The sequence below is a fragment of the Streptopelia decaocto genome (genome assembly GCF_964273445.1).
Source record: "Streptopelia decaocto genome assembly, chromosome: 6".
Lineage (NCBI taxonomy): Eukaryota > Metazoa > Chordata > Aves > Columbiformes > Columbidae > Streptopelia > Streptopelia decaocto.
The window spans coordinates 16,600,415-16,613,671 of NC_138660.1; the positions used below are offsets into that span (position 1 = coordinate 16,600,415).

At 40.7% G+C, this 13,257-nt stretch overlaps 1 protein-coding gene across 2 annotated transcripts in view; it reads left to right on the plus strand.

The window, feature by feature from the left end:
- The window catches only part of DNER (delta/notch like EGF repeat containing), a gene marked incomplete at its 5' end in the record, with an annotated part of 116,180 nt that extends 107,021 nt beyond the window's left edge, over positions 1-9,159 (plus strand). For both annotated transcript variants that reach the window (XM_082056366.1, XM_082056367.1), the window contains one exon: positions 8,082-9,159. In XM_082056366.1, coding sequence (XP_081912492.1) covers positions 8,082-8,193 — 112 coding nt within the window. In that variant the 3' untranslated portion in view covers positions 8,194-9,159. The remainder of the gene's footprint in view (positions 1-8,081) is intronic.
- Positions 9,160-13,257: the final 4,098 nt, after the last annotated feature.

Consider the following 13,257-nt stretch of genomic DNA (forward strand, 5'->3'; position numbering starts at 1 on the left):
TGGGGCATAGTGACCATGAAATAATAGAATTCTCAATACTCAGAGATGCAAGGAAAACCATTAACAAAACCTCTACGCTGGACTTCCGGAGGGCAGATTTTTGCCTATTCAGAAGTCTAGTTCAGAGCATACCCTGGGAAACAATGCTTAAAAACAAGGGGGCCCAGGAGGGTTGGACATGCTTCAAGCAGGAGGTTTTGAGTGCACAGGAACAGGCTATACCAGTGTGCCGAAAGGCTAGCCGGCGGGGAAGACAACCGGCTTGGCTAAACAGGGAGATTCTGAATGAAATCAGAAATAAAAAGAGACTTTACCGACTGTGGAAAAAAGGGCTGGCTACTTATGAAGAATTTATGGAAATAGCTAGATCATGCAGAAAAAAAATCAGGGAAACAAAAGTGCAATTTGAAGTTAATTTGGCCAATTCTGTCAGGGATAATAAAAAGTCCTTCTTCAAATATGTTAACAACAAAAGGAGGGGCAAGGAAAATCTCCATTCTCTGTTGGACTCTGAGGGAAATATAGTTAACAAAGATGAGGAGAAAGCTGAGGTACTTAATACCTACTTTGCCTCAGTTTTTACCAGTAAGACAGGTGGCCCTCAGGACAACTCATGTCTGGAGGTGGTTGACAGAGATAGGAACCCAAATAGGCCCCTTGTATTCCAGGAGGAAATAGTTGGTGATTTACTGAGCCGTCTGGATCCTCACAAGTCAATGGGACCAGATGGGATCCATCCTAGGGTGATGAGGGAGCTAGCAGAAGAACTTGCCAAGCCTCTCTCCATCATCTTCCAACAGTCCTGGCTCACTGGGGAGGTCCCATATGATTGGAAATTGGCCAGTGTTACCCCAGTCCACAAAAAGGGCTGCAAAGCTGACCCTGGCAACTACAGGCCTGTCAGCCTGACCTCAGTGCCTGGCAGGGTTATGGAGCAGATCATCCTGAATGGAATCACACAGCACCTTCAGGATGGACAAGGGATCAGACCCAGCCAGCATGGGTTTAGGAGAGGCAGGTCCTGTCTGACCAACCTGATCTCCTTTTATGATCAGGTAACTCACCTGGTGGATGAGGGGAAAGCTGTGGATGTGGTCTATCTGGACTTCAGCAAGGCCTTTGACACTGTCTCCCATAATATACTCCTGCAAAAGCTGGTAGCCCATGGCTTGGACAAGTGTACTCTACGCTGGGTTAAGAACTGGCTGGAGGGCCGGGCCCAGAGAGTGCTGGTGAATGGGGCTGCATCCAGCTGGCGGCCAGTCACTAGTGGTGTTCCCCAGGGGTCGGTGTTGGGTCCAGTCCTGTTTAACATCTTTATTGATGATTTGGATGAAGGGATTGAGACCATCATCAGCAAGTTTGCTGATGACACCAAGTTGGGAGGGAGTGTCGACCTGCTGGAAGGCAGGAGGGCTCTGCAGAGGGATCTGGACAGACTGGAAAAATGGGCTGATTCCAATGGGATGAAGTTCAATAAAGCCAAGTGCCGGGTGCTGCACTTTGGTCACAACAACCCCCTGCAGCGCTACAGGCTGGGCGCAGATGGTTGGAGAGCAGTCAGGCAGAAAGGGACCTGGGGGTACTAATTGACAGGAAGCTCAACATGAGCCATCAGTGTGCCTGGGTGGCCAAGAAGGCCAATGGTATCCTGTCCTGTATCAAAAATAGCGTGGTCAGCAGGACAAGGGAAGTGATCCTTCCCCTGTGCTCTGCATTGGTGAGGCCACACCTGGAGTATTGTGTTCAGTTCTGGGCCCCTCAGTTCAGGAAAGACATTGAAGTGCTGGAGCGAGTCCAGAGAAGAGCAACAAGACTGGTGAAGGGACTTGAGCATAAGACCTATGGGGAGAGGCTGAGGGAGCTGGGGTTGTTTAGTCTAGAGAAGAGGAGGCTTAGAGGTGACCTCATCACTCTCTATAACTACCTGAAGGGAAGTTATAGCCAGGTGGGGATTGGTCTCTTCTCCCAGGCAGTCAGCAATAGGACAAGGGGGCATGGGCTTAAACTCTGCCAGGGGAAATTTAGGCTGGATATTAGAAAGAAATTCTTTACAGAGAGAGTGGTCAGGCATTGGAATGGCCTGCCCAGGGAGGTGGTGGACTCGCCGTCCCTGGAGGTTTTTAAACTGAGATTGGACATGGCACTTAGTGCCATGATCTAATAAACGGACTAGAGTTGGACCAAGGGTTGGACTCGATGATCTCTGAGGTCTTTTCCAACCCAGTTGATTCTGTGATTCTGTGATTCCAACCAAAATGATTTTATGATTCTATGATATAATTTTGAGACTTATTAAACCAAGATCCTTTGTGTCATTTTCCTTCTAGCCAGTATTGTTTCTTCTGTATTTGACAGCTCTCTTAATAGGGTAGAACTTTAATTTTTATTGTTTCTTTCTCCCATTTCTTCAATTTGTCAAGATGGCTTCAAAATCCAGCAAGAGCATTCATGTATGTTGCCATTAAAATGCTTTCAAAAAAATGGAGGGAGACACAATCCTGTGCATTGACATGGAGAAATGCGTGTATTGGTTGGTGGTTGCTGGCAATTCATTTTCTGAATACTCCAGTTCTGTTTCAGTGCAAATTAAATAGATAGATTTGTACCACCAGTGAAGTTGTCAAAGTTACCTGAAATGAATGAGGAGTTTCCACAAACTCAGTTAATCGCATCACAGCTTTGGGCACTAGCTCTTTAAACTGTTTCAACTAGATTTACAATAAAACATTTATTCATTGTCAAAATATATTAGACAGTAAATGTTTTAAAAGGAAAGATGTGTAAAGGCTGTTTAACATAGCAATAAAATCAGTGTTCTTTTAACTCCTCCATTGAAGTCTCCTTTGCCACTTAGCCTTACATCCCTTCCAGGAGGAGCTCAGCATCTCCACACCGTACACACCCTGAGAACTCCTTTTCCTTTAGTAGTGTAGTGGGAGAGGAGGGAGTTGCTTTATGGGCCATGAAAAGCTTTATAATTTTTTATTGTTTGGCCTTTGGAGTGTCTGCTGTTATGTACTACACATCTCCAAGGTTGGACAGCAAGGTGCAAGGTGATACTGTTAGTCTTTCAAATTAAACACCTCCCTCCTACTACTACAGCAGTGATGAATGTGTCAGTCCTGTGCAGTTACTATTCACTGAAGGGGTACTTTGCATTTCCCTGAGGCCTGGGACTGGTCTCCTGGGGAACAATGTGAAACACGTGCGTTTTCTTGCTTATTTCTTAAAGCAAATTTGGCAGCTTTTTATCTAAGGGTACCAAGGGAAAGTGTAACAGCAAGGTAGGATATTTTTAATGTGAATTTTCCCTGTCTTTTACAGTTTCACCGGCAGGTAATGGAAATGGTAAAAGATTTCTGCTATGAAACCTTTCAAATCACGGAACTGGGCTAGTTTAGGTCTTTACTGCTACTTTCTGGATTACTCTGAAGGCAGAAGTTTAGAAAAACAAGTTTCCATCACGGTTAAATAGCCTTCAAAGAAATTCTTAGACTGGGATAGATGCATGATGATTTTTCAGATCCATATCATGCAGGTAAAAATTACATTATTGGAACTTGCCAGTAAAGGGTCTCCCTATCTTGGGAAATGTCTTTCTACTTAATGCAAATGAAAATAAATGTTTTCATTGGAAATAATTCTCTGTGCCTCTCAGAGAATGGATGCCTTATAAAAATCCGAGATAGAGCTGCCAAGTCAGGTAATTCACAGAGGTTTACTCTGAAGATCGTTGTGTTTATTTTGGTTTCAGGAAGACAAAAACCACTGCTTGGGCTATTTCAATCCTGGAAATGGAGCACAACTTTTATAGTTATTTTTGCATAAACTCTTAAATCTGCATGTTAAAAATTCCAAGGTCTGAATTTTTGGAATTGCTGTATTTAAGAGGCCTGCTGTCAAATATTAGCTTCTTAGCATTTTCTGAAAATAATTCTCTTTCCCAGTTAGATACTGAAATTTATTCGTAATTTTGGAAAATGGAAGCCTAAGGAAAATGGAGAAGATAATTTTCTTTAAATGTAAGGTTTATGTTAAAGTCAGTAGGTGTCCAGAGAGTGTGGATGCCTGTTGCATAGTCAGTAAATTATGTTAAAATTACGTGTTCATGTTTCTCAGCAGGTCTTTTTCTTAATGTTTTTTTTATAATTTGATCTTTGCTAATCAAGGTACTGGCTGTAAGAGAAAATGAATGTGCTCAAGGATCATTACTAATAAATGTCTACTTCTAGTGAATGTTCTTAGGGTTAGCAGATCAAAACTAAATAGTTTTCTGACAAGGTGAAGCACAGCTCTCTGTAGTATTCATTATGCAGAGAGTGAATAAATACTTATTTTATTTTAAAGCGTATACATTTTAAAGCCAGAAGAGAACACTGTAAAGAAAGAGTTGACCACTGGCTACTTCAGCCATAAGACTTCATTGAATTGAAACCAGAATGTGTTGTTGAAATGAACTGGATTGTTCACTTCAGAAAGACATCCACACTGAATTAAAGTATCTGCTTATGGAGACTGTAGACTTTTTGTGTGTCTAGATACCATTAGCAGTAGACTTCATGCACTACTTACAGTGCAGTTTCTTTCATTTCAATTTCCATGTGCTGGCTCTTGTTCTGTCTATGTTAAAGAGTCTGGTTCATTGGACTCTGATTAAGCCATCTTGTCACAGCAGGGTAAGCTTCTCTCTGTTGCACATTCTCCCAGTTCCTGGGTTTGAGTCAGTTGTGTTAAACTGCAACATCCTAAGCTTCCTGAATCTGATGAGCTTCAGTGCAGGCTCTTTTCTTACCATTTCCCGACATAGGTTCCAGTGATGAGTTTCAGACAGCTGCCTCTTTGTGAAAGTGTGATCACATGCACAAGTACTCGGTCCCCACTGAACATGCCAATTGCTTATGTATGTCCTTTGCCAGAGACTCAGCTTTGTGGGAACTCCAGGGTTATAGTTCAATTACACTTAGATATGCAAACTACCACTTGAATACATGGCCTCTTCTCTGAATAATACAGAGGAAATTCATCCTCTCATTCTCCTCCTGTGGAGGCAAAAATAATCCCTTCCTCTTGTAGGTGGGTTTTTTGGTTTTGTGTTTTTTGTTGTTGTTTTGGGTTTTGTTTGTTTGTTTGTTTGTTGTTTTTCATTTTAAATAAAAAATCTGGTTTCTCCCTTTTTCTTCTCTTGTTTAAGCTTTATTTGTGGACTCCTTATATCAGTTGCTGTTTCTGAACAGAGTGGCAACTTGTGGATTCTTTCTTCAGCTTCTGGGAAAGCTCTGAACTCCATCCTATCCCACAGAAGTTGCAGGATACCATTTCCTTGGGGTTCAGCTGTCCAATATTCTCAAATGTCTTCTACCTGAATGGAATTGTTGAGGTTAAGGACTCTCTGTGGTTAGCCATCTTCTGAAATGTCCTTCCAAGGAAGTGGAGGATCAACCCCATTCCTTATGTGAAGTAGAATTTGCAGTCTCTGTCACATACAGACATATATACACCCATGCACTCATGGAGCTTCCTGTGCCAAGAAGAATTCCTACATTGAATATATACTATCCCCAAAATTGTCACGGAACCATTGACCTCTCTTTATCAAGTTACACAGATAGCTTTTATTCAGTGTTTCATTGCAAAACATATTTTCTAATTCTCATGTCATTTACTTTGTCGTGATCCCTATGCCACTGGTAAGTATCTCTGATGTACACATTGGAACAGTCCACTCGTGAATGGACACATCAGTGCTAAATGTAGAGGCCACAGCATTTCCCTAGTCCTTCTGATACACTCTGTTTACCAATCTAAGCACATAATTGTTCATCAGACAGCGTATGGCACTAAAGCTAATGTTAAACTGATTATCCATCATGTCCCTCCAGTCTTTTTCCAGACTCGGTGCTTCACAGGATTGAGATTTCCCCACATGCTATATAGTCTTTGTGAGATGTGTGATCTTGTATTTGGTTGTACTGGAAGAAGCCTTTATTAATTTGTCTCTATGTGCTTTCATTACACTCCGTAGCAGGGACCTGCATCTTTTCACTATTTATTACCGCTTGAATCATCTCTTGCAGATTCTATTAGTAATTGGTTGATGTTTTCTGTTATGTCATCAATTAAACAATAAAATAGCATCCTTGTGAAATTCTACCAGATACACACCCATTGAACTAAGACTTTGCATTTAACATTTCTGTTGTGAGACCTCTGAGGTTTGTGTTAACTCTGTTTAGTGTTACGAGCAGGAATGGGGTTCCGAACTGCCTGATCAAAGCAATGTGGTCTACCAGCTCGATGGCTCAGCCAGGCCACAAACAACTAGCACATGTGCTGTGGTCTTTTCTCAGCGTTTTCTAATTAGGGGCACATGTCAACCCTGACCTACACAAGAGAACAGATTTTTGTACTGCTTCACTGTGTGCAACAAGCCATGTGTTCTCTATCTGTCAGAAAGAGCAAAATCTGACTTAAATCACTGGAGAATGTTCATCATCATTTGTATCTATGCAAAACTCTATTTCCTCACTGGAGAGTGATGGTGAAAAAGGGTCATTCAGAATTCATTGGTGCCTCTGACCCAGTAAGATGCCATGACTTTATTCCTTCATCCAACTCTTGGAATTTTATCTCATTTACAGAAAATCAAGTTTATCCATCGTGACACTGATGAGTGAATGTGGCCTGTCTGTATTTATTAAAGTAAAATACAGAAGAAAGCAGACATTCATGCATGGAAATGTATCTAGCATGGCCTTATTGAGAGCTGATGTACTTTGAAAAATGAAATTTGCACTATATATATAATAATATAGATAATAATGTTTCTAGCCATTTTAGTTTTGTTGACAATTCTAGAACACTGAAAACAGCCAAGAATTAAATTGGAACAGTCAGGAAGTTGCATAAAAATCTTGGAAGGAAATCAGTTTAATTTTGGTTTGCTCTAAGTATTGTTCACAAAAAATCTTAGTTTTCTTAATCTCACCTTCCAGTGCGCACAATATAAATGAATATAGACTTTATATGGTACATAAGAAATCGATAAAAAGAATCTTACTGCGAAGCACTACATAAATGTCTTTCTGTTTCTGTGTTAATATTGTCTCTGAATCAGGTTCATAAGGAAAGCAGATTTGACCCTTTTTTGCCTCATTTTCCTGTGATCCTTTTTGTTATTTAAAGCTCCTGCAGTTCTGTTCAGAACATTTTCCACTTTCAAGTTGCATTTGTAGCCTCATTTTTGTATCTTAATAAATGATCAGAAGGGTGATAGACTGTCTATGCAGTGCAAAGGCGCCTAAAGGAGCTCTGCATGTCCCAGCACTGGGGCCACCATGACACAGCCACAGCAGGTCTCTGCACAGGCAGGTACAACCTGGATCTTCACAGGGATGGTTGCCCAGGAGGAGCACGCTGTTGATATGATTCTGTTGCTTGTGAACCTTTGCCAGATTCCTATGTTTATGTGGCATTGCAAGATCCTAACTGGCATTGTTTTTGCCAGTGTAGCAAATAGCATGCAGCATGTTGATGATTTAAATGTGCTTCTGAAGTGTGGATGTCAGGTGAGCAAAGACTTCAGGTTCATTTTTTAAAATGCTTTGTCTACAGCTTGCAACTCAATTTGGTGCATGTCTGATGCATTTCCAGATGCAAATGTGACATAGATGTATGTGACGTATGTTATGTATGTTGTGATGTGGGGTTTTTTTGTAAATACACATGATATGACATTAATGTTGGTTGTTAGAGCAGGCTCTCAAATAAAATTCTGGCCTCACTGAAACGGTATTAGTTTCACTCTTGCCTTCCACAGTCTTCCCGTATTTTGATACTGCTGAATTCCACAGCAAAATTCCTGTAGTCTTTGATAAGAAATCTGTTTCTTGTTTGCAAGAAGATTTTTTTTTTTATTTGATACATATTAAACTTCTGTACTTCTGGCATGTTGCAATACAATTTAGAATTTATCTAGGTTCTTTGGCTCTGTTTCTGACAGCATACAATAACTCAGTGGGTTGTTGCTGTTAACTCATTCGTACTTCTGTTTGTCACCAAAAGCTTTCTTTTGTTTCCAGGTTTGGCAAGAAATCCCGACCTGCAATGTACGACGCAACCCCCATTGCTTATGAAGATTACAGCCCAGATGACAAACCTTTGGTTACACTGATTAAGACAAAAGATTTGTAATCTAGTGTATCTTTTTTGGATTATTTTTCAAACGGATGGGCTACTAACCTAATTTAAATATTTTTAAGAAGAAAGCATAAGTAATTTAAACCATTAGATGCTTCAAAATTTTCTGTAGAATATTTAAGAACTAATTTTCTGCAGCTTTTAGTTTGAAGAGATATTTTAAAACAGAATTTGTGAACTTCATGAATTACATTTTAATGTTCCTTAAGCTCTATAAACTATAAGCTTATGATAGTGTGTGCTTTTTTCTTGGTAGACACTATTACTAAACCCAGGTGAGTTTCTTGTGGTTGTTACAGAACAGAAAACAATAATCAATGAGGAGTTCTTTATGACATGTCAGTGCCAGCTTTCTCAGTAGAGGTAGGAAAAATGTGAAGCATAATATGATATATAATATAACCATTAATTAAAAAAAGTCTAAAATGTTTGTGTTGTGAAAAAGAAACTAGTAAAAATTATTATTCCTAATCTGAATGAATTAGCTTTTGCCTTATTCCATGCATGGATAGATAACCTATTTCTCCATTATTTCCTGAAAATTGTTGAAACATACTCTTGAGTTGATGTTTGACATTTTTGTAATAGTATTCAGGCTAGGCCTTGTATAATTAAAGTGCCTCTTGAGGCAAAGTGAGGGCATTATCCTTTAAACATTGAAATCAATGAGAGAACTTCCATTGACTTCAGTGGGCATGGGATTGGATCCTACAATTGGACTGAATCTATATTTTTCTTTAAAGGTTAAAGTTTTTTATATTGTGAGCAAACTGAGCATATGGTTCAAGATGTTCGTTTCCTAAAGGTTGTTGGTGTACAATATCGTTTCATGAAATATTGTGTATTTCTCATAGTGCTTCTTATTTAAGATCAGTATGGGGTTTTTGTGGCTGTATTTGATTGCTTATGGGCTTCTTAAAATTCTTGCTTATTTCAGAAAACATTGAATAAATGTTATTAAGTGAAGATTGCAGCTGTTTCTTCTGTTTTTCTTCATTTGAAAGTGCAATGTTTTCTAAAAATTTGAAAGGACTTGAGCATACAAATAATGCTGAAAGAAGATATTCCAGCAGTTAAGTTGAATAGGAAAAAATGGGCCTTGTTATCAAAGTAATCCTTCAAAAGTGAGACAAATACATCACTGGAGTACAGATGCTGTCCTGCAGTCCGGGCCATACGAATCACACCCTGTTCTGAGTGGATCTGACTGCAAATCTGGGCTCTAAGTTGTAGCAAGGGTAAGGTTTTGTCACAGAACAACCTGTTGACATAAGTAGGCTCGATCTGACATTGTGTTTCAGAGAGGCCTGCCATTGGGGAAGCCAAGGCTGCATCATATAGAGGGAAATTGCTGCAGCTACCTATAGATCCTGCTGTGTGGTGCTGTGCTAGGTCCAGTCAGCACTGTTATGTTACAGGCTGATGAGCACTAAAGAGCTAAGCTCTGGTTGACCTCTTAATGTTGAAGAATCTTCGAATGCATCCAAAATCTTCATATTTCATATAAATAACATTTCCAGACAGAAAAAAAAAAAAAAAGATGTCCCAAGGAAAGCACAAACTTTTCATCACCTCTCTGAGAGAACAGCCGTTGTCTCAGGCAGCCCTTCCCTTGCTGCTACTGACATCTCCAGACCTCAGGTCAGCTGCTAAAGACAAATGTAATGAGGAATTGTAAAGATAAGAACGCTGCCACTGGTTTCACTCTCTTGTTTAGGTGGGCAGCACGCATCTGATATATTACTATCAGTTTTGAATTTCATTATTATTACTACTTCTGGTTACAGTCATAGCAATTGAATTATTTTCTACATCTTGCACAATTAGTGCTGATAAGGAGCAAATTATTGTAACTCAAACTGTTAATGTTGCTAAAATGAAAATTTTATTGTGAGGTTACATTCTAGTTCATAATTTATAAAAAAAAAAAAAAAAAAAAAAGGACAGTATATGCAGCAGATACAGGCCAAATTCAAAATGTTGTAAATGAAAGCAAATGAAAACATCTTTTAGTAGAACTGGAACTGTTACCTGTTAAAGAAAAGCAGTATTCAAAGAGATTCTTATGGTTAGGAATGGCTGGATGGTGAATGTGCAGATTAGTAAGACTGTGCTGTGTTTGAATTATGGAAATGCCAAATGCATCTCAGAAATCCAGAATACCGTTCCTGACCTCCTGTACCTGCTACCATGGACTTTCAGTGATGTTGGACCAAGACAATCATTACTGGTAAGAGACCTAAACAGCTAAATTCAAGGCTCCCTTTCATTCTTCAGACACAGTTTTCTATGACAAAGGTGGTGCATTTGCATCTGGTGGCTGCCAGAGTAGCTTTTTTTCATTGGTACAGTTTTCTGCTGCTGCTTTACTCCAGGTGTGGAAACTTTTGTTTATGGTGACTTCCAAGTGGCTTTCAGGAATGTTTTAAGAACTTCTTAGAAAGAAGGGCTGGGAAGAAGCTATACCCTATGCCAGGGGTGTCAAACTCATTTTCAGCAGGATAGGTGAAGTTACATTTATACAGTCCTAAAATTGCATTCAGCTCTTTGAAGGCAACTGCAAGGCTGATGTGGCCCCAGGTAAAAATGAGTCTGACACCCCTGCCCTATGCCATTTTTTGTAACTTCCGTGGAACAAGAACAAATATATTGGTGTTATAATTGATTTGTTAGTCAGATAGAAAAGAAATACTCATACTTGAAAATTTTCAGCCTTTCCAGTGAGAAAATATTGGTTTATCTTTGAAGATCTGCAAATCTATATAAAGCACAGAAACAGCAACTCTGTTGTTCTAGGGAACATACATATTCATAGTCCATATTGTACAAGAGAGATGTTACAATGAGCAGCAGCCCTTCTGCATACAAATCACACCTTGGTAGTGATTCTTGACCATCCTACATTTTTCTCAAGTGACTGACCTGAAAGATAAGTAATTTCTGAGGAGCTATTTTCCTGTCAGCTTGCAGCCTCTAGCTTCTGTAAATCATCCTGTGCTTCTTGTGAATTGTGCTTTGAAAATTACTTTTGCTCCTTCCAATTTATTTTATTGAACTCTAAAGGCATGTTATGCATGCACTATGCCTGTGTCCATGCACTTCTGAGATACTCGTGAGGCAGTGTGCTGCCTGCCAGATGGAGCAGCCCTCAGACCTGGAGGGAACAAACCCATCCTGAGCAGCTCTGAAGCTGCTAGAACAAGTCAGTTACTGTCTTTATACACCAGATCATGTCTTTCTCTTGATATATATGAATGCAGACAAAGGACACTGGTTATTCCATATCCTGTTCCCAAACCAGAGTGGGGGTTGTTCTGTACAGGGAGCAAATATATATGTATAGCAAATACCACCTGCAGGAAGAGGCGATTTTATGTTCTCTTCCCCCTGGCAATGGGCTAACAGGCTCCAGCTCCTCCTGCAGATGGGGACAAGTCTCCAGGCTTGTCATTAACCTCCAGTACTTGTGTACTCCCCAGGTTTGTCCCTTTTTCCTTCCTCTTCCATCTGGAAATAGGAGAATACCACTGTCTTTTTCCTCCAGCAGCATGGACATCTATTCTTGCATGCTTCTTGGGGTGATGTGAAACATGCAGTTACAGCTCAGAGTTGTGATACATGTGCTAAGAGAGAAATGTCATGATTTACATGAATTTTGGATGGGATCAGTCCAAAATAATGAAGATAGCATCCCTGTCCATGTGGTTGGACTAATTGCAGTATGGTATAAATGCAAGTCTCAAGAGAACAGTTGAACACAACAGCTAGAAAATACATGTCGACTAAAAACATACAAATTATCCTCATTAAAACCTACAGATGCAACCCTAACTTTAGCTGAGAAAAACCAGACCATTGCCCCAGCTTCAGCCCCTGTGTGGGCTTCAGAGGTGACACATAGCTGAAGCTTTGGTCCCCCACCAAGACCAGTTTTCAGTAGCGGACCTTGTACTTGGGAAGACGCTGGATCTTGATCCACCTTAAGCTCTAACAAACTTCATCTTCTTCCAAATACCTGGTGAAAACCAGTGTTGTTGAGGGGCGCAGGTAGCTCGTGAAGGAGGCAGGGTTTCTCAACTATAAGGGAGGCTGTGCCCCCATCAGAGGGCTCATTGCTGTGTGCTGTGTTGTGATGTGTTGCTCCTTGGGTGGGGGCACCTGGCCTTTCCACTGCTGCAGAAGGCTGCTGAGCACAGAGCCATCCATCTGCCTTGGAGATCCATTTAAAAAACCACTGGTGTGTCCCCGTGCAGTGGCAGCGCAGGCTGAGCAGGCAGCAGCAGAAGTGCTGCCGTGCACCCATGCTGCGAGCAGGCAGTGGCATGGCCATTGCTCCTGTCACTGCCACCAGCTTCTCGTCTCTTGCCCCTCCTGCTATTCAGTGAAGCAGAGGATGAAAGGCCTGGAGACACGGACCTGACCCAGCTGGGCCCTGGACAAGCAGCCAGGGAAAGCCTGTGGGACCTCTGTATGGTGGGCTTGGAGGGAGCCCAAGAGCCAGGGGCAGTGGGGATAGCTCAGGAAAGGCTCAGGTGGCTTATGAGTAATTAGAAGGAGACCTGAGGCATCTCCTGCCATGATTAACTATGTGTGTTGTCAATCCAGGCTGGGTAACATCCTGCATCAAAAAGATTGGTCTGATTTTGCTGTTACTCCCTCCACTGCAAACATAGCCAACTGGTACACTGGTGTAAGGGAAATGAGAACTGAAGAGTTTTCAGCTCACTAAAATGTATCTTCAAATGGCAAAAGTCTCTGTGGCCTTAATCCCTTTGAAAATAATGGGAGTTTGAAGGTGGTATTTATGACATATTTGGGGAAACTGTTTTGCTGTCTTTCTGCATCTAAAAATAAAAAAAAAATCTGACCATAGTTGTATGGCACTTCAGTAAACATTGGTTAGCTCAGTGAAGTCTCATGTGGTGAAACTTCAATCACAGCATTGATATTTTCATTCTATCTCAGCTTCATATCTAGAAACATCTTGGCTTTTCTCCAGCAGGGCTTTGTCGAGAAATGTCTGAGCAGATATGACATTCCTGAAGATGTATAGTTTCT